This window comes from Opisthocomus hoazin, chromosome 12 (assembly GCF_030867145.1).
Source record: "Opisthocomus hoazin isolate bOpiHoa1 chromosome 12, bOpiHoa1.hap1, whole genome shotgun sequence".
NCBI lineage: Eukaryota > Metazoa > Chordata > Aves > Opisthocomiformes > Opisthocomidae > Opisthocomus > Opisthocomus hoazin.
Genome location: NC_134425.1, coordinates 1,524,349 through 1,548,293, shown reverse-complemented (window position 1 = coordinate 1,548,293; position 23,945 = coordinate 1,524,349). Strand labels below are relative to the sequence as shown.

At 47.8% G+C, this 23,945-nt stretch overlaps 1 protein-coding gene across 6 annotated transcripts in view; it reads left to right on the top strand.

Moving 5' to 3' along the window:
* The first annotated feature begins 5,440 nt into the window (after window positions 1-5,440).
* KLHDC4 (kelch domain containing 4) overlaps window positions 5,441-23,945 on the top strand; it is a 29,368-nt gene continuing 10,863 nt past the window's right edge. The window contains exons 1-8 of one of the 6 annotated variants that reach the window (XM_075433932.1): window positions 5,441-5,632; window positions 7,036-7,127; window positions 8,144-8,199; window positions 8,938-9,038; window positions 9,187-9,285; window positions 12,141-12,277; window positions 20,076-20,168; window positions 21,079-21,238. In XM_075433932.1, coding sequence (XP_075290047.1) covers window positions 5,534-5,632; window positions 7,036-7,127; window positions 8,144-8,199; window positions 8,938-9,038; window positions 9,187-9,285; window positions 12,141-12,277; window positions 20,076-20,168; window positions 21,079-21,238 — 837 coding nt within the window. In that variant the 5' untranslated portion in view covers window positions 5,441-5,533. Of the gene's footprint in view, window positions 5,633-7,035; window positions 7,128-8,139; window positions 8,223-8,937; window positions 9,043-9,186; window positions 9,286-12,140; window positions 12,278-20,075; window positions 20,169-21,078; window positions 21,239-23,945 lie in introns of those variants that run through there. The other 5 variants (XM_075433937.1, XM_075433933.1, XM_075433935.1 and 2 more) reach the window with 5 other exon arrangements.

The following is a 23,945-nucleotide window of genomic DNA, read 5'->3' as shown; positions in this document are numbered from 1 at the left end:
TATCTAAACAGGCTTATAAATAAAATGGGAATAGAGCAAAACAAGCCTGATGATGGGTAAGGAAAAAGTTTCAGCTGATATCAGCCAGACTCCATCCCTGATACTGTGAACCCTACTGCCTTACGCAGAGGAGATTTAAGCATCTCTAAAGAAGCTTAGGTACTCTAATTAACGGTTCACTAGCCTAATTAATGAAGATCCAGGACAGATATAAAGGCAGTCTAAGATTTCTGCTTTCTCATTGTCGTTCTGGGAACTGGCACACTGACTCGAGCAGATGGATGGGGTCCAATGTCAGAGAAAGATGTGACAATAGCTGGACGGAGATTTTCTGTGCAGCTGCTGGAGCATTTTAATCAGGAGCAGCTTTAAGGCTGGGCTGGTAAATTCTGCCATGGCTCAGTGACACCGTGGACAACCTGCACACTTGAAATACCACCATCAAAGCTGCTCTGCTCTGATGAAACAGCGGCGGCAAAGACCAGTCCCTGCAGCAACCCGTGGTGTCTGGAAAAGGACAAGCAAAAGAAGGCAGTGACACGTGCAGCAGGATTTGGCTGCTCTGTGAGGAAGTTTGCAGAGGCTGACTTGAAGAGCATGAAAACATTCGTTCCTCCAAGAGTCCTGTCCTCCTCTGCTTACTCATATATGCGTGCATGCACGTGTCGTTGTATTAAGTTAGCAAAACCTTTTCTTTGAAAAGAATTTCTGGCTCCTGGTGCTTATCGGCGTGGTGGTAAATTGGAAAGCCATGCTCAGTAAGCAGCGGGAGCAGACCTTCCTCACGGGGCAGCTGTTCATGGCGAACAGCTGAAATAATTCAGCAGCCTTGTGCTGGCGCTCGCTGGGAGAGGAGGTGCGTGCCCGTGAACAGGATCCCCTGGCAGTGCAAGGCAACCGGCGTTCACTCCTCACCCTTGTAGGCAGATTCAGCTGTTTTACACAAATCAGAAAGTATATAATTCTCCCAGTACACAGCCACCCTTGAAATGCTGATCAGCCTTATCACCGAGCTGGATATTTTACTCCCCTGAGAAGGCTCCTCTATTTCATCTTCCAGGCTAGAACCGGTGCTTGTGCAAAACGACCTTGTTTTCAGACCTAGAGCTATCTCCCACTAACGAGCCCGGCGTGATGCTGAAGAATGAAACCTTACAGCAGGAAATACGTATCAACGCTTCCTGCTCTGCATCGACCACACTTCTCATCCTGGCACTTAGACTGTGAGTAAATTCATTAGAAATGAAGCAAGCACAGCCAGGCTGGGCAAGCTTCACATGGGCAGAAATACGGTGTGGAGGGTCTCAGTCTGGTGTTAAAACCAAACTTACTATTTTAGGCATTAGCTGTTTATTTCAGTGCTTAGATGGAAGCATCTGCAACTAAAGCCTGAGCTTGGAGAGGGGAGAGGCATGCTCGTCTGCTCTGGATCAGTGGTGGAGACATTCTGACTTACTTGCTGTAGCTCAGTGGTGGATTCAGGTGAGAATTTACATTACTATGTCAGTGGGGGTCTTTTTACCTGCAGGTGTTTTCTATATGTTAACTGGAGCTGCCATCTTCATTATTACTGGTACAGATGTTAACAATTCGTGCTGTAACACTAGAGTGCTGTAACAGCCTTATCTAGAATATGTGAGATCGCTGCACCATTATTAATGATCAGAAATGTGACTTTCTAAACCACTTTCCTGCTCTGTCTTGCTTTTTGTTTCTTTCTCTGCAGTTTTCTTTTCAAAAACACAGAAAACCCAGTGAAGTCCCACTGGAATGGCAAAAGTAAGGGCTTTTGCAGATTCATTTGCAGCTTCAAGTGTGACAATTTGCTGATGGATTTAGACTGATATCCCTTGGGATCTGTATCTGAATAAAGCCACGCTTTGTACTTCCCTCCAGGGAAGCCTCTGCCTTCCTCTGCTTCCTCTGTTTTGAAGATATTAAAGCACCAATTTCAAAACAGAAAATTCAGGAAGCCTATTGAATGGCCACGAGATATTATCAGCTTCTGGTTATAAATGAGCCCAAATGGAGTGAAGTACCATTGCTGCCTTGCAGCAGCAGCCTGCTTGGTCCGAATCCAGCTTCAGGTGCTACAGGCATAGGCAGCGGCCGAGGGGCCTCTGCTGGACTGTGGGCACGGCCAGGATAAAGCCCCCGGCTTTCTGCTACGAGGGACTTTTTCCAAAATGAGTGTTGGCTATGCATGTGCCCTTCCTTGACCCTCAGCTGTATCTGCCTTTGGAGATGAACGACTTGGAAATGCTGTCACCAGAGCCTGGAGGTAATTTTTTTTGTGGTTTTTCTCCTCCCTATTTTACATGTGCGAAGGAGGAGAATTGCGGTCTGAGCCTGGAGGAGGTCGAGGGACCTGGTTTTTGACTCGTCACCTGAAGCTTCCCTGTATGAGTTATACACCACACAGCAGTTAAAGAACAGAATATTTCCTGGGCATCCTGACGTGTCCCAGGGCACTCGCAGCACTTGGAGCCGTGAGTCTGCTGATCTTCTCCAACACGCTGGTGTTCCCGGTGGTACGCAGGCAGGCTTTTGTGTTCCCCTGCAGCGTTCTCCCCTTGCTCTGCAGGGCCGACAGCAAAATCCCATTGTGGTGGATCCCAGCATGGTGGAAGAGGTCCCCACTCCGCAGCCCCACGATTCTCTCTGTTTACAGGGCTTATCTTCATTCTCATCTTTCTATCAAGACAGTGTCGGTATACTCTAACACACCAGCTCTTCCTACAACTGCAATGCATTTCTGGTTGATTTAGTTACTGTGCTGTCAGCATGTCCTCCCGCTTAATCTGTGTCATTAATTCCTTCCTTGCTACTGGCTTCAGAAAGCATTAACAGGGGAAAAATAAATCAAGTCTTAGAGCACAAAGACGACTTGTGGGAAAAGCTTTTGAGTCTTTTCTGAAGCTTTCATGCCTGTTATTCTTTACTTTGCTGATACAGCTGGATTTACCATCCTGTTGAATGAGCATATTCCAGACTATAAAAAAATAACAAAGTCAACCCACACGCTCTTTGTATAGGTCAGAACTGGAGACGGGCTGCCAGATACAACAGCATAGGACAACTTCATAGCAGTAGAACGAAATGTGCAAACACAGGCAAAGTCGAGCTTATGCCATGTTCCTCAAAACAAAGCAGAAACAAAACCTGAGACATAACAGAAAAGAGAGTACGAGGCCATCTGTGCGTGGGAGCCTGTGTGTGCGCGCCTGAGCCCGGCCGTCTTTGGGAGCGCACATCTGTCTGCCAGCTGGGTGAAGAAGTTTGTGTGAACGTGTAGGAGCACATCCGTGCACGCCGTGTGGGAATGTAGAGCGGCTTTTCCTGTCTGGGTGACGGGAAGCCTGTGTAAAGAGCTCATCTTGGTCAGTTCTGGAGTCTTCATTTCATGTTTTGGGGCACTGGTGCTCTCATGGCACAATCTCTGGTCTCATCCATACAGGCAAGGTGTCCATCGGATCCCTTCAAGGAAGGCACTTAAGTTACCATCATTACTACAGCAGGCTTTCTGCACCATGGTGGAGCAGGGCTATATTTATCCCTAAGAAGTTCACGTCCTGTTTCATGCTTATATTGTACTTTGTATTTTCAAAGTGCAGTGCAAAGTTTTCTTTGCTCTTTCATCCTCTTTTTTTCACATAAAACATGAGAAACTAGACTATATAGTTCAAGAGATCAGAGAACTCACACCAAGAATGTTCTACTCCACACAGATCCCCACATGGTGGCTAGCTCCAAATGGCCCTGACCATCTGAAACTACACTCAGAAATATGGAAAATGAAGTTTTGAGAATGCAGTCTGAGCTGACAAAGCTGAGGCTCTCTACACAGTCAGTTATGGAAATAACCACGAATGACGCAGCGCCGAAAAGGCTGATGCAAATCGGGACATGTGGAGCGGGGTGTGCAGGAGGTGGAAGACTCCTTGCTCCCCCAGCAAACTGATGCCTGGTGAAGATTTCAAGAGCAGGTTTCACAAAGATGCAGCCTTTTTCATTTCAAAGTCCCCCTAAAAAGGGTTAGAAGAAGATCTGGCCCCAGAGGAATCAGTGACATCTGTAGATCAGATCTGTAGACATCAGGAGGGGATGCGTTTTCACACACTGGTGTCTTTTTGAGATTCAAGACCAAGACGCAGCAGGGAGACTTCCTGGCCTTGTGTGCAGTGCCAGGGAACTCAGCAGAGCTCCTGCCTCTCATGTCGCCTGAGAAATTGCCCGATTCACTTGACCTGGTCTCTCCTCAGCTTTCTGTCCGCTTCCTGCGCATAAACATTGACACGCCGCAGATTTAGTTGTAACCACGGTGTTTTCAGAACAACCAGACAAAGAAAACGCTGGTCGGGATGTACGTTGTCTGCAACCTCGAAATATTTTCCCAGCTCTTCCCTTCATGATTCGGGGCTGCGTTTCCAAGACCTGAGGTTCAAGTGTAGGTGGACGTTCAAAGCATAGGCTCTGTCCGGCAATTTCCAGGGCACGACCTGGACGTTTGGGTGAACTTGGTACCTTCAGGGGATATCCTCGCTGGTTTGGGGCTTGCTGGGGGGTTGGGCAGTGATGAAAACCACCCCGACTCTACGCAGCGAGGGTTTCTGTGGGAAAGGAGTGAAAAATATAACGATTGTACTGCTTCCCCGGGGAGTGAGAAATAATTACAAAAGCAATTTTGTAACGCAGGGGGGTGGAAGGAAACTCATGGCTCAAAGATGTCCTTGAGCTCATATTTACAGCGTAAACGCTAGTTATGTTTCAAAGTTGTTTGCCCAGAAATTTCGCCTGGGCTCAGCATTCACGTGAAATACCACGTAAAACGCCATGTTGTCGTTCTTGCTTCCCCACCATCAAAGGGAAGGCAGCAGCTGCCCAGCACCGCCTCGCAGCGCCCGCTGCTTCCTTCAGCTCTCAGCGCCTCAGCGCTCAGACACCAGCCTGGGCAAACCCCATTTCCAAAACTTTGCACCTGGAAATGAAAACACTTGTACAGCCCCCCCCCCAGTCCCCAAGGTTTTCAACCCGCCGTTCATTTTTATTTCCCTGCAGGGCCTCCCTAACGCCTTCGGGCAAGCCCTAGGCCCTTGGCTTCCCTGGGAGGGGCCATTTTGTGTGAGGGGAGGGGGCCATTTTGTGGGTTCAGCGGTCTCCCCAGGGCAGGACTATGCGGGAACATGAGCCCAAAGGGGGTCTGGACCCTGAGGACGCTGACAGGGGGTGCGTGGAGCCGCGTCAAGGCCCCTCCCCGGCCCGGCGGGGTTGACGGGGCCGGCCCAGGGCAGCCCCCGCTCGCAGCCGCCCCTCAGCGCCGAGCCCGGAGCCGCGGGAGGGCGGGCGGCGGGCATTGGTCCTCCGAGCCTGCAGGGGGACCCCGCGGCCGCGCCGCTCGGGCAGGAGGCGGGCCGCGGCCTGGAGGTGCCGGGCTGAAGAGTGCGGCGCTGCCCGGCCCGCGGTGAGCCCGGGGCGGCCGGAGCGGGGCGGCGAGCGCGGTGCTCCCCGCGCGGCCTAGCCCGGCCTTTCAGCCATGGGGAAGAAGGGGAAGCGGGAGAAGAAGGGGAAGGGGGCGGAGAAGACGGCCGCGAAGATGGAGAGGAAGGTGTCCCGCAGAGCCAAGAAGGAGGAGGTGAGGGGCGGGAGCGGGCGCCTTCGGTAGCCCCGGCCCGCGAGGCCTGGGCCCCCCGTGGGGCTTTCAGCGTTCCCTTGGGCCTTCGGTGGGTCTCGGGGCGTTCTGTGAGACGGGGCCTGAAGGGAAAACCGTCGGTGGCGGTGGAGGCACGGGGAGGCCGGAGGAGTGGGCTGGAGGCACGGCTCTCGCAGGCTGAAGGTAAAGGAGTGTGTCCGAGCGCAGGCGGCTGTGAGGCGGTTTAAGGCCCTTGGGTGCCCCAGGTCACCAGCCGGGTGCAAGAGGAGCAGGGGGAGAGGGTTTCGGGGTTTCTGCCCATCTGCCTGGTGAAACTGTTAGGGAAAAGCGGTGCTGGGGCTCACACCTGCGGGTCAGCGCCTGGCTGCGAGGGCGCTCAGGGAAGGGGGAAGAAAGGGTAAGGGGTGGAATGAAAACTGCTGCCAGGAAGACTGCCATATATCTGTGACAAGCTGGAGCGGTGTGTGACAGCAGGTGTAGAAGGAGGACAAGAAAATGCAGTTTAAGGCTCCTTCGTGCTTTCCATCTCTCCTATCTTAAAAACGAATGAAGGTGTTTGTTTCTCTCACTCCTAGACAGGGTGCTTGTATTTAGGCCCCAAACCAGCTGCCTTTCCCTGGTCAAAACGTGGTGTTACCAGCATCATGCAAAACTTAAGACGTGGAAGGTGCCAGTGTACACATATCCTGGCTGCAGGCAGAGCTGAAGATGTGCTGCAGAGGCAAAATCCCCAGATTTCAGAAATCTCTGCTTTGACCACACCTTCAGAAAGGTTAAATGAAGGGAGATGGTGAGCAGTGGGGGCTGCAGGACAGACCGTGGACCAGAAACTTCTCCTAGCTGCAGTCCTGCTTGTGTCCTTGCAGCTCGGTGTAGCTGCAGGTTTGGAGGCAGATTTTATTTTTAATTGACAGATGTTGAAAGGGAATAAAAATACGTGCGGGTTTCTCTCCAGCTAAGTTATGAGCTGGGAACAGAAAAGAGTTTCCAGTTCCGTTTAGGCGTTTTTCCATTGCAGGCAAAGAGGAGGACTAGCTGGATGGTAGCACATTGCTGCTGATCACGTTGTTAGGGCTGAAATGATTTGCATTGACTTGCTGATTTGTGCGGTGTTTCTGCTGCAGGAGTAGCAGGTGTGCACTAGGTGCACTTCGTGTATCATCCTTTTAGGACTGTTCTGAGCAACTTGTTACCGTTTTAGGGGATACTAATCTTCAAAGCATATGTGGAGGTACTCAGCATCCATTTCTTGTTGTGGGATGTAGGGAACCTAAGCAGACAATTTTTTTTGAAAAGGGAAATCATGAGCATGCATGCTGGTTTCCTGTGGTGTGCAGGTGGTTCTGTATATGTCAAGGAACTCATACATGGCATTTTATTTTCAGGAGGATCTCGAAGCCCTGATAGCAGAATTTCAGAGTTTAGATGCTAAAAAGACCCAAGTAATTGAGACATCCTGCCCACCCCCCTCACCCAGGTAAGAGATTGTGTGAGACTTTGGCTGTCGCTTATACAGTGGTTGATGGTGCTTTTAATTAAATTTATTTATGTAAAGTTATTTCCCAAGAGTGGAAGACATAGTATCTGGCATAGCTGATATTTGGAGTTATAAAATATCTGCTATATTGAATCTCTGCTTAAAAAAGAGACCAAAAGCTGTTTGTTTTGGCCTTAAAATCCGCTTTTTAATCATCCCATCAGCACACGTAAAGGATGCAAAGCAGGGTTAGGTTACAGGGCTTTGAGGAAAAACAGAAGTTAAGAGGAAGTTCTGGATTTGGACTAGAAAGCTGAAAGGACTTGAGAAGCAGAAGTGTGTATCATGAGGTATAAGACACTGTATCAAGTACAGGCTTGGGGTGCGCATACTTCCGGGTTCTGTATTTCTGTTTCCTGTGGCTTGTTGAAGAAATGCCTTTCTCTGCAATGTCCATTTTCGTCTCTGTGTAGTGGGACAGGTCAGCACACTATGTTAATCTCACAGGGGTGTTACAGCGGTCAGTTAGTTCCTCGCTGGGAGGGGTAGGGATCTGCCTCCGCGTGGTGCAGAACGCTTTGGTGGTATGTAGACGAGCAGTGACCCGTGGTGACTGCAGAATAATGACACAGATAAGTTGATACGAGACAGCCCAGTTCTACCCATAGTTATGTGCCCCCATAAAACTAATTTTTGTTCCTGACACGCCAGCATTAAAATTCAAGAGCTGACGTCAAAAGGCGTGTTAAATGGCAATGTAATGTGTGCTCCTAAAATAGGAGAAGGCTTCAGACAGTGTCGAATTAATCTTGCTGAAAGTTTTTAAGAAGTTAATTTATTTAAGAAGTTTTTAGCCTCGGGGTGAATATCATGGCCTAGTAATTTGGCAGATGATGGAGAGGCCTTTGTGGCTAGAGGGCAGAGATGCTAGCGCTGGCTGAGTTAAAGGCTGCGAGCTTCTGAGTTTCGCAAGACTTACACATATTCTGTTTTGGCCATCCCTCTTTCTTTTGCAGGCTGAACGGCTCCCTCTCTGCTCACCCTGAGAAAGACGAATTGATCCTTTTTGGAGGTGAATATTTCAATGGCCAAAAAGTAATGTATACTTCAATTTTTTCTTTTTTATTCTACCCTCTCCCTGCCTTTTACTGTAATTTGCATGACTCTCATTTGACGTGAAATTCAAGGCAGCAGTCATAAAATATGTATTTGTCCCTGAATGAGAGCAAAATAGACTTTTAATTCTGCCGTGATACTGTCTCATGCCTGAACAGTTGGCAGGAAGGAGACATGCTAGAACCCATTAAGGAGTCAGAGTGATTGTTTCAGCATCAATATTTCAGGGCTTCATAATTTCTCCAGACTTAATTGTAGCCATATCTGCCCCTCATTTTTGATAACTATTGAAGACTCTCTATCTTCAGCCTTTTAAAATGAGATACTTCTGCAGGTTTGCTGCTGGCAAGGCATTGCCTGCCCTGCAGATATGTACAGTAGCAAGTGGACACTCTCACCGATGAGTTTCTGCAAGTTGCAAGTGTTTATTGTGCTCCTGGAGGCAAACTGGTCTTTATAACCCTAAGCAGTTGTACATAGTGTAGCCTGAAAACTCAAGCCTGCCGATGATACTTGGCCAGTGTAGGATCACCCAAACTGATGTGTTTAACTCTGCTTGCTTTACTGCCTTCAGCTGTTCCTGTCTCTGGAGTTGAGCAGCAGTTTGGGCAACTTTAACCTGCGCACCTGTGTTAAGCTCCAACTTCTTAAGTCCTCATATCTCAAACTAACACAGAGTTAAACTATCCCACAGGGTTTGGGAAAGAACAGTGCAGTCCAGTGGTTCACTCTGAAAAAGTTGCTGACTCCCAGGCTGGTGGAGGAGGTTGTTGTCCTCCTTCCCTGCCCGATGAGGCAAGTGAGCTGTTGCTTTGCAAAGCTGGTGCTGTGCTCCTTCTCCCCCAGACTCACAGATAACCCTCAGCGGTGCCTGTGCATGGACAGACTGGCCCTGTCCAGTGGAGAGCTGTGGTGATGTATATTTTCTCTTCCTCTGTAACAGACGTACCTGTATAATGAACTGCACGTTTACAACATCCGGAAGAACAGTTGGTCTAAAGCAGAGATCCCCAACCCACCGCCAAGGCGATGTGCTCACCAGGTAACGTACTGGGTGTCAGAGCAGCAGTTGGAATTGTTCTAACGCTGCGCTAAAGATGGGTGGGAAGCCCTTTTAAAGATGAGCTCCCTTGCTGCGTTGTATAGCTCTCATATGTATGCTCAACCATGCGTAATCCCAGGATGGCACTGAATTTTCAAAATACTCGTCAGGATATAACTTAGAATTTGACCGAAGAGCTACAAATGGCAGAGTTGCTGTGCATGATTATTTCCTTAATGCCCATGGGCCTACCATCTGTGGGCATTACAGATCCTGCCACCCCAGCAGTGTGAAAGACCCATTGCTGTAGGGTATCCCTGCCAGCACGTAGCAGTTGAGCTTTGCCGGGTGTCCCAGCTGTGCGACACGATGCACTGCTAGCACCGACTCTTTGCGTCCTGCCTTTGGGTTGTGATTTTTTTTCTTTGGCAGGTGGGCTGCTTTTCTTCTGTCTGCAAAGGCAGTAGAAAAAGTTGCCTAAATTTTCTCTGGAATATCATGACACTCCCCTAGAATTCACCTCTCTGGTGTCTGTGTCATTACAGTCACTGGCTGGTTGTGATGATGAAGGATTTGCGTTTGTTTACTTTATGTGAACACCTGCACATTAGAAACTGGACCAAAGACTTGTATTTTTTGCAGGTCTTTGGCCCTCGTGAGCTGTCTGATAGATTATCTTAGCTGTCGCAGCAAGTGGCTGGGTGACTGGTACATTTCAAAAGCTGCCATACAGGATGCGAATGTTATTTTCCTACCCATGGCCTAAGCTCTTTAGAGCCTCCTGGTAAGATCCAATACCCTGGTTAGGGTCGTGTACCCTTGTACTACGCCTAAATGCCAATATTGCTCTGAGTTACATGTACTTCCTTGAACTGAAAAACCGACTTGATACTTGGGCTACCTTGTGGTGCTTAAAATAGAACTTGATTTCGGAGGCCGAATTCCACAAAGAGACCATAAATTCAAACACCAGTTTCCCTAGGTGACAAGGAGGTTGCTCTGTGGGTGTGGAATTGAGAGGTGCTTGTCTGGGTGTTGGTAACCGGCAGGTGGCTCTCTAGCAGCTGACTCTGAACTGAGCAGGCAGGCTGTGCATCCAGGAGCTGCAAGTGGAGGAGAACAGGAGTAAAATGAGAAACCTATCTGAGGAGTCCTGCTTCAACAATAAGTTTTCTGCCTGATAATTAATTTACAGTCGCATAGGAGACAGTTCAGCCTCATTAGTTGACTGATTTGTTGTCTTTCTTGGGACTTTATTTTTAATGCATACTCTGCATTAGCTCAAAGGCAAACAGAAGTGTGCCTGTGGGTTTGTATGTGCCTGTTTTCAGTCTGGTTTGTCATCTCTGGTCTCTGACACACACTGGCTTCATTACATCAGTTCAACAGAGCAGAGGTGAGAATAGCTATGGATGGGTGTTGTCAGTTGTTTAAAGAAAAGGCTTGGCTATGTAATGAATTTCAAGCTGGCTCTTCAAAAGGTCACATGCAAGTATGAGCAGGCTGTTGCATGTACCTTCCCCTGAAGCTTTTGAGCACTAGATACCTGTGAAAATCAGGCATGTATGCCCTTTGTTTAGGTAACTTCATGTTCCCACAAATCCAGCTTGCAAACATACCTCGTATTTTCTCATGTGTTAAATCGTTGCATGTATAGGCTGGTTCATGTCAGGACATGGTCATGTGTCTGATGCTAAAAATCTTCTTTGCTGTTTGCTGGAAAAGACAGGCAGGTAATGAAGCCCTTCTGAAGAAAGAGATCATTATCCTAATGTTGATCTGTAAGGGGTACCCTGGAAAAAACACATGTGGAAGAATTTGTTTGTAGTGTAAACAACCCAAGAGGTCCTGGTCGGGGAAGAAATTTGCACAGTCACATAGTTTCCTTTTTGGGATTCCTTCCTATTTCCTTAGTCCTTACACAAATAATTTTAATGGAATAGAGTCTTGCTCTTCTCTCGCTGCTTTTAACTGTCAGCTTGCATGGCAACAGTGTTTTGGTGCTGCTCTGTGCAGAAAAAATCTTAAAAACCACTTTGATACTCTCCTCTCTGTTGCTTGCCCTAGTCAAAGCAGTAGCAGTCTTCTCTTGCCCAAATACTGCACCTTTCCTTCTGTGTTTGGGTTTGAAGGTTTTTTGTTGGTTTTGGTGGTGGTGGTTTTTTTTCCTTCAGAGGGAGCAGTAATGCTTTTCTGGCCTTGGGAAGCGTCAGGTTTGAACTTGTGCTACAGCTTGGCTTCTTTACTGTTTGTTGTTTTATATCTACGAAAACCGCAAGGGGCATTTGTGCACTGTTACGGCCTTTTCCAAAAACCTTTTCCAGCATTGCTCTGCCTGCCCGGTGCTGGGATGTTAGATGTGACTTGGAGGCAGGAAGTGCCTCTGTTCTTCCCGTGGCTCGGGGTTCATCAGTCTGGGTATGTCTTCTGCAGGGTGCTGTTTATGTGGCTAGAGGATGGGTGAAAAGTTGCTGAGCCTGAGCTGTGGAGAGATTTTCTTTTGGTGAACAGAGAGGTTTGAACAACTGTTGTTTAACTAAATCCCAACGTGCTTCCCAGGGAACTTTGAATTTGTTGAACTGGAGCTCAAGATGCTAGGAGGTGGGAAGAGCCCAGGTCCTTGGCTGACTTCCCTTTGCTACAGGGAAGGTGTGCTAAACAACGAGTAGCTTGCATTAAAAATTCCCCTTCCTTCAGCCCCAGAGAGCTACTGTTGCCAAGCAAGGCAGCACCAGCCGCTGCTGCTTGGCTGCTCTCTGATATTTGGAGGCAGCTGCGTATCTGAGTGATAAAGTTCTCCTGTCTCTGTTTTCTGAACCCTTGTCTGATCCAGCTCTTCCTTCTTCTCCTGGCAGGCAGCAGTGGTGCCCACAGCCGGTGGGCAGCTGTGGGTATTTGGCGGGGAGTTTGCATCTCCCAATGGGGAACAGTTCTATCATTACAAAGATCTCTGGGTCCTGCATTTGGCTACCAAGACCTGGGAGCAGATCAAGTAAGTGATGTGTTCTGAAGTCAGTGGTGTTGACCTCATGAGGAACTGTGCCAGCATGATCTAAGTTTGATTCCTGGTATAGTGCCATGATTTCCCAGCTGTCTGCTCGTCTCTCCCTTGAGTACGGAGCTGCCCATCCTAGAAACAGTGGAGAGGACAGCTTCCAGAAAGATGTGCAAATGAGAGATGCTTTCCAGGTCTATTGAGGCCAAAGCTATTTTATTTAGCACGTGATTTATGGAGCATGCGTGTGCTTGGGTGTTACTTAACTGAAGGGAAGAGTATCACAAACAGCACTCTCCTGCCAACCATGGTGGGTGTAGATGTCCGACTTCGAAACAGTACTTGTTGCTCCATCTGCCTGGGCTTCTCCTGACTGGGTTGGACAAGACCAGTACAAGGATCTTGCCCAATTTTACCATTGCTTGAGAAGACAACGTGTATCTATCCACAGAGCCAACTTCACTCCTGATAACTGGCATTTGCTTCCTGAAGATTCCTTGGGATAAACAAGGCAGTAATTCAGACCTGTCAAAGTAACAAGGTGCCAAAAGCCCCGGTAGTTTTGACAGGAGTTCACATGCCTAAATCTCTTCTGTGGGTCTGGTCTGGTTTTTCTGCTTGTGTTTATGTTTGCATGAGAGAAGAGGAGGTCTGGTGGGTCATCCAGTGGACTGAGAGGCAGGAGATGTGGCTTTGGTTCTGGCTTTGACATAGACTTTCTCTGGGACTTTGGGATCATCTTGACTGTGGGATTAGAACGCAGCTTTGGGTGGGCTGGAACACCTGTGCAGCTGATCCTTGAGGTGGCACTGGGGAAAGCAGCAGCTTTAGAACACTTGCTTGTCTGCTGTTTGGCCTGTCGAGCCCCTGGTTATGAGCTCCATGTCCTTCCTTCAGGTGGGAAGCCCTGAATCTGCCTAGGTTGATCATTTTTTGCTGCGCTTACAGAGTGTGGGTGCCTGTTGTCTGTGTCTGTCTCTTCTTGCACAGTAGCTGGGAGGGTGGTTATACCCTGGCTCTGCCTTGGCACATGCCTGAGGCCACGCAGTGAGTCATCGCTCCTGTCTGCCTTTTTCCCCCCCTCTTTGTGAAATGGGAGCATTGATACTGTCTGACGAGGGGGAATTGTGGAGGTTTAATTTTACTAATGATAATGTAGCACTGAAGGGGCTCTGGCGTGGAAGGTGCAGGGGGACACGTAGAGCCAAAATGCAAAAATCCCAAGGAGTCCAAAACAGGCCGGGTTAAAAGGCCGCTTCACAGCACAGGATCCCAGCAGCTGACTGCTCTGCAAGAATCCAAGGGTTGTCCTTTTGAGTTGCTGTGGGAGGCTGAGGGAAAACTCTTCGTATGTCCATCAGCGTGGTTCTTGGCTCCAGAATTGGCAGTGTTAATCTACTAACAGCTGTAACTTGTCATGTTACGGGAAGCCAGGTTTACTCTGGTGAGCCTGCTTTGAGAAGTGAGGGTGAGAGAAACCTTCGGCAATGATGGAGGGCTCTTTAAGAGGTGCAAGAATTAAAAAGACCTGTCACTGTGCAGGCTGATCTGCCTATTGTTGTTAGGCAGAAGCTGACGTAAGGACTGTGACTGTACCCCTCCCAGCTCCCCCAAAATAACTTCTGAATCCCTTGCTCAGTCTCAGCCACATAGAGGGGATGAACTCAAATGCATTACGTCCCTGCTGGTTTCATGTAAGCGGACGGGGGGGAGGAAGTGATGCTCGCCATCGAGTCCCTGCTGAAAGAAAGGGCTGACATTTCAGCCAAACTCTTGGCTGAAAAAAATCCTCACTGGAGAGCAGTGTTAATACCCAGCTGCAGGGAGAGCGAGGGCGGGAGATTGTGTTTTGTGAGCCGTTGGAGGATCCAGATGAGGCTTCGTTAGCTCCACCACTGATGGCGCAAATTGTTCTCTCGTGGGTTTGCAGATGCATTGCTGTAGAGCTGATTTAGGGTTTTCCACTCCCAAAAGAAGTGCTGCGGTGCCTGACCTGCCTGGGAAGAGGAAATGTGGTGGTTATGAGGCTCTGCTCATCCCGCGTGTTATCCCCTGTGGGAGAGTGGCCTCAGGGGTGCTGCGTGTAACTTACACTGCAGAAGCACCCGTTCCCTCCCTGGAGCTGAGCACGGAGTTTGCACGTGCTGCAAGCTGCAGGATGCTCTCAGCAGACCCAGAGCCCGAGTGGACTAAAAACTTGGCAATAGATTTTGTTGTGATGGGTTGTTACAGTTAGTGAGGGGGGAGCCAGGCTGGCAGGGTGAGTCCCTAGTCCCACCTAGGGAGGAAGTTCTAGGTACCACACTCTTCAGGCCACCCAGAGCAACCTTCCGTCTCCAGGTGCTGGTTGTCACATGTCACCTTAGCTGCCATGCCACAGTGGGAGGATGCCTTTGGAGACATTGATACTTCATTCCTTCTTAGCAGGTAAAAGGATAGACATTTTCTAAGTGAGCATCGTAAATTATGTGGGTGAAAGTGCTCTGAGAGATGATCTTTTCTCTGTCCCTGCCCCGTGCAGGATCTGCTCCATTTGAGCTTCCTGATGTGTTTGGGTGGACGTCTGTCTTTCAGCCTTGCTGGAATTTTCAAAATGCCTGTGCCCTGGTCCCAGTGTTCAAATAAAACAAAGCGCATCTCCTCCCCATCCTTGGGCAGAGCTCCAAGAGCTGCATTAATGAGGCATCTGGCAGAGGAGGTTGGGAGGGGATGTCTTTGTTTTAATGCTAACCTGACTGAGTGTGAAGATCAAGTTTCTGCTGCCTCTTTGGTTTTCCGTATGGCATCTTGATTACAGTCTGCTTGGAAAGGGGAAAGAGGAAAGGGCAGAGGTGATTGTTGAGCTGTACGAGGGATTTTTTTTTTTTTCTACTTCTTTTAAAAATATGATCATAACACGTGCTGCATTTCACTTCCTTCAGCATTTTGCTTTTCTTGCCAGGGAACCCCATTGCTGCTGTCATTTTTCCACATAGGTTTCTGAAGTCTCAGGTCAAACACTTGCTTATTTTGGAGCCATTAACCAGCTGAGATGACTGGTGACAGTGGGGGTCAGCTTGGGAGCTAGTGGTATTGGGAGAGTGAACGTGTTTGGGAAGACTGTAGGTTTGTTAGGTCATGGTGGGGCACCAGCCCTGGGACGATAAGCATTCATATAGCAGGCCAAGCAGTAATTCCATGTGTCCAATATGGTAGCAGGGTTACATGAATAAATGCCTGATGGTAGACATTCTGGTACTGAGTAAGCTCAACTGGGTTTGGAAGGCGTCGTTTTAGTGCAAATAATAGAGTAACATCATTATTCTGGCCAAGAGAGACAAAGTTTGTGTTCCACATGGGGGGAGTCACATGGGCCTTGTTTCAGGTGGATTTGAATGTATTGGTTTGTGTGGATTGAATGGCTAAGATGACCCTGCTGTGACCTGGACTTGCAGTTCTAGGAAATCTAGTTACTCCAGCCCCACAGCTTAGATTTCAGACAATTATGTTGTCCTTCCTGGCCTACAGTTCATGCCACAGACCATCTTGGTGCCATAAGAGGCTTTAGTGTAAAACATTTCTGAAGAGAAAACCTCGAATAACTCACCCCTGTGCGTAACATCCCTGTGCTGTGTCTGCAGAGGCTGCTGGGGAAGTGGATCTCCATTGTCTCCTAGCACAGAGCACAGTGGTGCCAGTCTGCTTGACAGTTAAATATTGCTATGTTTAGCAGTATTTAGCTATATTTACTTGCTTTTTGCATGCACAAAGATGGTCCAAACACAACAAATCTCAGCCCATTAGAAGACTTGCCAGCAACTGACTTTGACTGGGTGCATCAAGAAGAGTGTGGCCAGCAGGACGAGGGAGGTTCTCCTCCCCCTCTACACTGCCCTGGTGAGGCCTCATCTGGAGTACTGTGTCCAGTTCTGGGCTCCCCAGTTCAAGAAAGATGAAGAGCTACTGGAGAGAGTCCAGCGGAGGGCTACAAGGATGGTGAGGGGACTGGAGCATCTCCCCTACAAGGAGAGGTTGAGGGAACTGGGCTTGTTCAGCCTGAAGAAGAGAAGGCTGCGAGGGGACCTTAGAAATGCCTCTAAATATCTGCAGGGTGGGTGTCAGGAGGATGGGGCCAAGCTCTTTCCAGTGGTGCCCAGCGACAGGACAAGGGGCAACGGGCACAAACTGAAGCACAGGAAGTTCCGTCTGAACCTGAGGAAGAACTTCTTCCCTCTGAGGGTGACGGAGCCCTGGCACAGGCTGCCCAGGGAGGCTGTGGAGTCTCCTTCTCTGGAGATATTCAAGACCCGCCTGGACAAGGTCCTGTGCAGCCTGCTGTAGGTGACCCTGCTTGGGCAGGGGGGTTGGACTAGATGACCCACAGAGGTCCCTTCCAACCCTTACTATTCTGTGATTCTGTGACTTACTGGGACCGCCTTATCATGTGGGTGATGCACGAGGTTGCCTCAGTGCACAAACTGTTTGTTACTCTGCCTTAGAGCTAAGCAATATTTTAACCTAATTGCCTCATTCCTTCCTAGAGAGAATGTTCTTACTGAGCTGTGTGGCCCAGTGCACTCCCTCAGGCAGACAGGGAGCATCATGCTTTTGGGGTTGTGCTTGGGAACTGGCAGATCCCTCCTCTGGGTAGTTCTGTGTCTTGCTTTTGAGCCTGTGTAGCTCGCTTCCCTTCACTACTGGAGTGTTAATGATACTTCCTGTAACAGTTCTGTGAGATGTGGTGCTGTAGGTATTTCAGGACACCACGTCACATGCGTCAGTGTAACACTGTTTACGGAGGGAACTGGAGCGGTCACTGCAGTGACGCCTTTCAGCATAGGTTTGTTTCTGATCGATGGCTCTTCTTGCTCGCGTGCTGTCCGTCGCTGGAAAGATCAGGTCCTGCAACACAAGGTAGAAAGGTGCATTGGTGCTTAAAGAAAAGAAGGGTATTTGGTGTACATTTGAGTAGACTTCCTCTGTCAGCCCAGCAGTGAGCCTTGTGAGCTTGTGCTTTGGTAGATCAGGATCCAAATGTACAACTGTTGATTGACTTTGCAAAGGATTTGATTTGAGGATTTTGTGCCTTGTGGCAATTGCATATTCACTTGCCTGCTTCCTAACTGAGCTTACCAGCACTTGGGTACGCTGTCCGGGCATGCCATTGAACAGAACGCCTGTTTGCATTCGCCGGTGTTAGATGTACAACGGAACGCTGAAGTCCTGGGCTTCAGCTGCCTCGAGTACGGGAGGATAAAAGCGCTTGGTCCTGAAATGGCCCTTTGATGAGATGTTCTGTGCATCGTCACTCTGATTCTTATGGAAAGGTTCCGAGATTCATCTGAGCATCCTCTGGATGAACGAATGCGTGAAAAGGCAACTCACACAGTCTGTAGCCATGGAGAGATGTAAGTCTTCAGTTCTTGAATCTGGGGGCTGAATTCAGGTCTGTTATGTTACTATAAGTTCCAGAGTAACTCCACAAGCAAAAGCAAATTCCTTATGGAGCGGTTCTGATCGGATTCATGCTGTACATGTGTGGAGCCTGTGCTTATCCAGACTTATCTTTTCATCTATTTTTAAAAAAAGTCTGGAGAGTTTACAGCTCCCTCCCACATGTCTGCTTTCTGGTGTCAACCCCATGAAGTAGAGCATTAATCATAAAGCCTGTGAAACCTTTTCCCAAAATGCTTGTTTTGGACCATGAGCATTGACATAGGTAAAAGGAGACAGTTTGCAAGTTCCTTCTGGAGTGGCAGCATGGTTATACGTTACTGCCAGTCCTGCTCGACTTGTGCCATTTGGTTTTTCCAGTGTTGTGTCTGGAGACTGGGGACAAAGGGCCTTGGCTGTGTGAATAGCTCTATGTAAAAATACTTTCTAAGAGCAGTTGTTGCAGCTTTAGGAGGGCATGTCCTTTCATCAAAGGCTATAAACTTCCCTTTGTAGCTGATTCCTGCAATGTGTAATGCTAAGGCCAAGGAAGCTGAGATGATACAGTACTGTGAAGAGTGAGGCCTCCTGGAACCGTGTTTCAGCATCTGTTCCCGTAGCTTGTGTTGCTGGTCTAAAGAAAGGAGAGAACAGCCTTGTGATTGAGAGCAAGCAGTGCTGGTGCCACTGAGACCTCTCTGAATTCAGATCAGGCCCCAAACTGGATTTTTTGTTTGTGACTTGGAGTTAATTGTACACTTGTGGGAACTTGTTTGTTGAAACACACACCAATGAATAAACTTTATATTGTTCAGAATTGATTTCTGACTTGGAGGAAACCTGTTTGAGAAGCAAGGCAGATATTCTCTGAGAACAGAATTTTATTGTTAATATTGATTTTTAATTCCTTCTTTCCTTTAAAAAAATAGATTTTAAAAGATGCCATCCTTTGGAATAATAACATGGGAGCTTTGTTACAGAAGAGAAAATAACGATTTCAGATCTTGATGAAATTAATACTAGAGGTGCTATTCTGCAGGGCGATACTGGATAAAAATCCAGTAAATGCCTAGAAAACCCTACTTTCTGCTAGAATAAAAAGTCCAAGCAATCAATACTAATTCAGCCTTACCCAAACGCTGCTGTTCTCCTTGGAGTTTTTCGTTAAGACTGGTGTGAGATTGTAATTTCTGATGGTGAATAAGGGCCCTCATTTTCTCTCTCCACAGAAATCTATCACCGCACTTTACAGCTACCTGCTGCCAGTTAAAGTGTAGCAGTAGGGTTGTGGGTTTAGGTTTTGCTGTTGTTTTCAACAGTGAACGGGTTTCTTATTTATTTAGGCCTGATATTCTACAACCAGTTAACACAGGTTAACACTGCCTATTTGAGAACTCTTGCTGAGTTCAGTGGTGCTAACTGTGTGCACTTTGGGAGACTCCTCAGCGAGAGTGAAAATGTGATAGATTAATCCATGGGGGCAGAGAACACACAAAGCAAAACCCTGTTTTCTCTGCAGTTTGGCCTGAAGTTGCCTTTGTTTTGGGAGTTCTTGAAGTTGGTTTTGTTCTCTCTCATATGATGCTCAGTCTATGGGTGAACGTGAAGGAAGGTGCATCTTCGTTGCCTCTCAGGAGTGTCATTGCCAGCTGCCTGGCTTCATGTGAAGCTTTTGGATGTGACAGATGGGGTGTTGTTGCTTGTTCCTGGAAATGGAAGTGGCACAACTAACTGAAAGGTCAGGAAGGCTCAAAAGAGCAGAACAGTGATGCCTAGCTGCTTTTTGATGTGTAAGATAATAACGATAACTTGTTTTATTGCAATGCCTTTATTCTTGAGGAAATCTTAAGTAATTTATAACGTCTTCTTGCTAGTTTGATGTTATAGCCTAACTGCAGGTGGATGAGTGAAAATGCTGCGGGTAGGTGATTTCCTAAGACGTTGAAGGAGAATGGATGTCAGAGCCAGTCTCTGGCTCTTACTTGGTACTTGGAGAAAACATCTCTGTCTGGAGTGCCTTTCTTGAAATTGTGGGAGTTAACTGCTATTCATTAAACTCTCCTGAAAAATTAGCTCCTGAGTCATAGCAGAAAAGACTTCAAGACTTTGGGTGCTGTTTGAGACTAGAAGGCTTATCACTAGGAATAAAATAGCAGCAAAATGCTTATGCTGCAAATACCAAGAGAGCAGGAAGAGCACACATACTGTTCTGGAGAAAGGCATACATTTGTATTAAGGCAGTGAAGTTCCCCTTGGTTTCCCACTCCAGGAGAACAGAAGCTGAACTCAGCCAGCCCAGCCACCAGTGACTTCAGTTAAAATGGAATGACACACTAACAGGAAAGGGATTTTTGCTGATAAGTGGAATTTCTTTGCATTTCAGGGCATCAGGAGGTCCCTCTGGACGAAGTGGACATCGAATGGTTGCTTGCAAAAGACAGCTGATCATCTTCGGAGGTTTCCATGAGAGTGCAAGGTGGGTTACAGCAGGATGGCTGATGGTATTGAATCCCCTGTAAAAAAGACAACAGAATTTCACCAGTAACGGAAAGCTGGGCTATAATGGAAGGATTATCCTTCAGTACTGTTGCTGAACAAGACTTTTATATTAGAAACACAGATGATCTTGATTTAAAGTCTTCAAGTGCTTGAGAAACCATTGTGCCACTTAGATAATGACTGAAGTAGCTACTCATCCTTGCAGCTAAAGCTCAATACATCATTTGTGGCCTCTGAATCTTGTCAAAGAGCCTTGTCTTCCTACAGACATCTTCTCCAGTAGGCTCTCACATACTGTATGAGGTCACAGCTACATTGTTATGGGGACTATGAAGAGAGCAGAGCTACCGGTTCTATCAGAGACAGTAAGCATTATAACCACAGTCCCTGAGAGCACCCTGGGTTTGGCTGTGTCCTTGGGAGTTCAGCTTGTGTGGAGCATTTTCCACTAGCAGTATGTGAGCTACCTAGTAGAAGGAGAACATGGCATGTGTACGCTTTTCCCACCTCCCTAGATGGACATAGCCCTAATCTGTTTTGATCTTTTGTGTTTAGCTTTAAGTTACCCTGGACCATGTTAGCTGGAAAGAGTTGATGAAAACTCTGTTGTAGTAAGGAATGGCATAGGTGAGAGAGAACCCAGAGAGGTCTTGCTTAAAGGAGCTTTGTCAAATGCGAATTGTTGCACTGGAGCAGTAACCTTCACTCGGACGAATCTTCTGTACATTTCTACGGCTACGGAAGGAGAAAAGCCATAAATCCAAGGAGATGAATAAGTTGTGGCACCTCTTCAGAGGTTCCTGGTGCTGTTCCTGGAGTAATATTTTATCCTGTCCTAAACGGTGACCGTAACGGAAATGTGTGGTGTGCTGATTTGCTCTCCCTAGAGATTACATCTACTACAACGATGCGTATGCCTTCAACCTGGACTCTTTCACCTGGAGCAAGCTGGCTCCATCGGGGATTGGGCCCACTCCAAGATCCGGGTGTCAGATGGCTACCACTCCTGAGGGCAGCATAATCATCTATGGAGGCTACTCCAAACAGGTAGGAGAGACTTTGTGGTATGCCAGTGCAGTATTTCCTGGATGCTAAACAGAAAAGTTGATGGAAAAACTAAGGGGCTAAAGTGAAAACTAGAATACGACGAACTCGAGTTGCCTAAATGGGACCAATGCGATGGTCTTGACCGATGTTGGCTGTGGAGCCCTGTGTTTTGACTGCCTGGAGAGGGAAATGGGCTTAGAGCTTGGAGGAGCAAAATGGAGACCTCTTGTGCTACTTCCCTCTGCTCAGTTTCACTGGCCTTGTCTCCAGTGCGAGGTTTGCTGATCTCGTCACGTAACTGCCCGCTGCTCTGATGGACGATGTTTGTGCATGTCAGGCAGCTGCCAGGTGTCCAAAACCCACTGGTAACGGGAGTGCATGTTATGCTGGCTTGGAGTGAATGTGCAGTTGTGCCCTTGGATGGTTCGTACACAGGATGGTTCAGGCTGCTGTGAATCACTACTGTTGCCACAAGAGGCATCTTGTCTTCTGATTGTGCCTTTCTGCTTGCAATTGTGTGCTGATCGAGGAGCTTATCTTGCTTCAAATGAATTTTGTATTTTCCCTGCTAATCCAGTATAAGGAGGTGATACCACAGAGGTAGGAATAAGCAACTGGGAGAAATGACTTCTTTTGGCGACAGTGGTGGGTACTGCTAACTTAAAGCATTCTCAGGCAGTACTCGTCCACATTCCAGCATTTGCAGGTTAAAAGCAGCAACTGGCAGGAGACTTGTGTTGTCTTGCATCAGTGAACGGGTTAAGGGACCAGCACTAGTTAGCAAACTCAGTAAGCCAAAGAAGACTTTTGATGAGCACCAGGCTTCCTCTGCTCTGCTTCTTGCTTTGTTAATCATGGTAATTTATACTGGATAGCCCTTTAGACCATATGTCCTCATTGACCAAGTATCCCTGTCTCCATGCTGGGAGGGAGGATGTAAATATTTCATTGAGCAAAAGGCTCCTGCAAAACCTTTTAATGTTGCGAATGCAGACAGAAGACCCGGATCCTGCTGCTGCTGTCTCGGTGGAAAGGCATCGCTTCCAGCAGTGCTTCGCTCGGGGAGGAGGACGCGTTGTTCTTCTGATGTGAATAAATGAACAAAGAAGAAAAGAGGGGAAAGGGGAGAGAAGATAGTCTGTCTATATATTTAGAAGCATTTGTGCCTCCTCACGGCCTGCGCTTAGGGCTCTTTCTCATCAGATGTGCATTTGATTAAATAGCAGCAACAATACAGAGGCATTTTCTACCCAAAAAGGGCTTTGTCCTCCTCCTTTCTCTGTCCTGTTTCCTCACTCTTGAGGGTGGGAAGGCAGCATGAGCCTGCATGCTATGCTAGATGTGAATCTCTTATGGCTACTGAAAGCAGCTGGGTTTCAAGTGCACATTGAGCCCCATGGAAATACAAAAGTTGACAAATGGTTGCAGTTGATTCTATTCCGCTTTACAAGGGTGGGCTCTGTTGCACTGCTCTGGATTGTTTTGAGCTAATAAAAATGATATAGAAGGGATGGGGGAATGCAAAGCTGCCCTCAGCCTTTATTCAGGGGATTGAGCAAGGATAAGAGCTGGGTGCAGTTCTTCTCTAGCTTGCAGAACAGCTTTTAGGTTAAAACAACGACTCCTGTTATGAATCTGCTTCCTTTGTAATACAGAGAGCTGAGTCTGATGCTCTCTGATACGCCATTCCTAACAAGAGACTTTGCTTGTGTCTTCTCCAGCACAGGTGAACTTTCAGGCAGGAATGGTGCAGCCGAGCTACAAGCTGACCAAAGCGCTGGACAGAATTTTCTCTGCAGCCTTCTTGAGATGCAAAGGCAACAAACCTTTAGCATACTCCTGAAAATTTAATTCAGCAAGATTTAGCCCCTCTAGGAGAAACACAACTTCATTAATGCGTGGCTATTTAATTCTCGTTATATCTTCGCTTACAGCTGATTGTGGAGCGGAGTCTCTCTGGGTTTACTGTGAAGTGAAGAAAATGTGTTTGGGTTGTGTATTCCCCCCAGAGTCGTTGGCTGGGGTACTCTTGGGGAAAATAAGAGGTAGAAGGTGGAGGAAACAATACTTACTTGGCGCTGGGCAGGGGGTGGGAGAAGACCAGTTCCTTGTCTCCTATTAGAGAGGTAGATGCTACATTCAGGAGTGCTATGAAGACATTTTTGGGCAAATGAAGACATTTTCGCGTATGAAGCCAGGCAGGCGTCCAAGCAAAGCGCCGTTCCCCAAGTCATGTAGAGACTTCTCGTCTAATAAGAGGCAGGACTAAGTTGCACATGTGCTGTAAAAAAGGTGCAGATTTGTGTGGATGCCTCCTGAGGCCGGAGCTGCTGCCAAGCATGTATATGGTGTGAACTGGTTTGAGGGGAAGAGGAGTGGAAATCATCATAGCCCCTCTGTTTTAGTATTGGCATGATATGGCTGTCACATTGCTGGAGGATGTGGCAAGGCTGCTTTCCTGTGATGGGCAGTTCTGATGTGTTACATCCTGTGGTCCCCTTAGCCCTCATAAATCTGCTTTGAAGTACGGTACCAAAATAGCTGTGTGGCGTGGTGTAACACACGTTGCCCAGGGCAAAAAGAGATGTAAGCCCAGGAGATTCGTGGTTATGAATGGAAAGCATCTTTGTACCCAACTGGCTGTTGGGGCTCTATAAAGCCTGAGCAGTACTGTCAGTTTGTGGCCAGGGATGTGCCCCAATCGAGG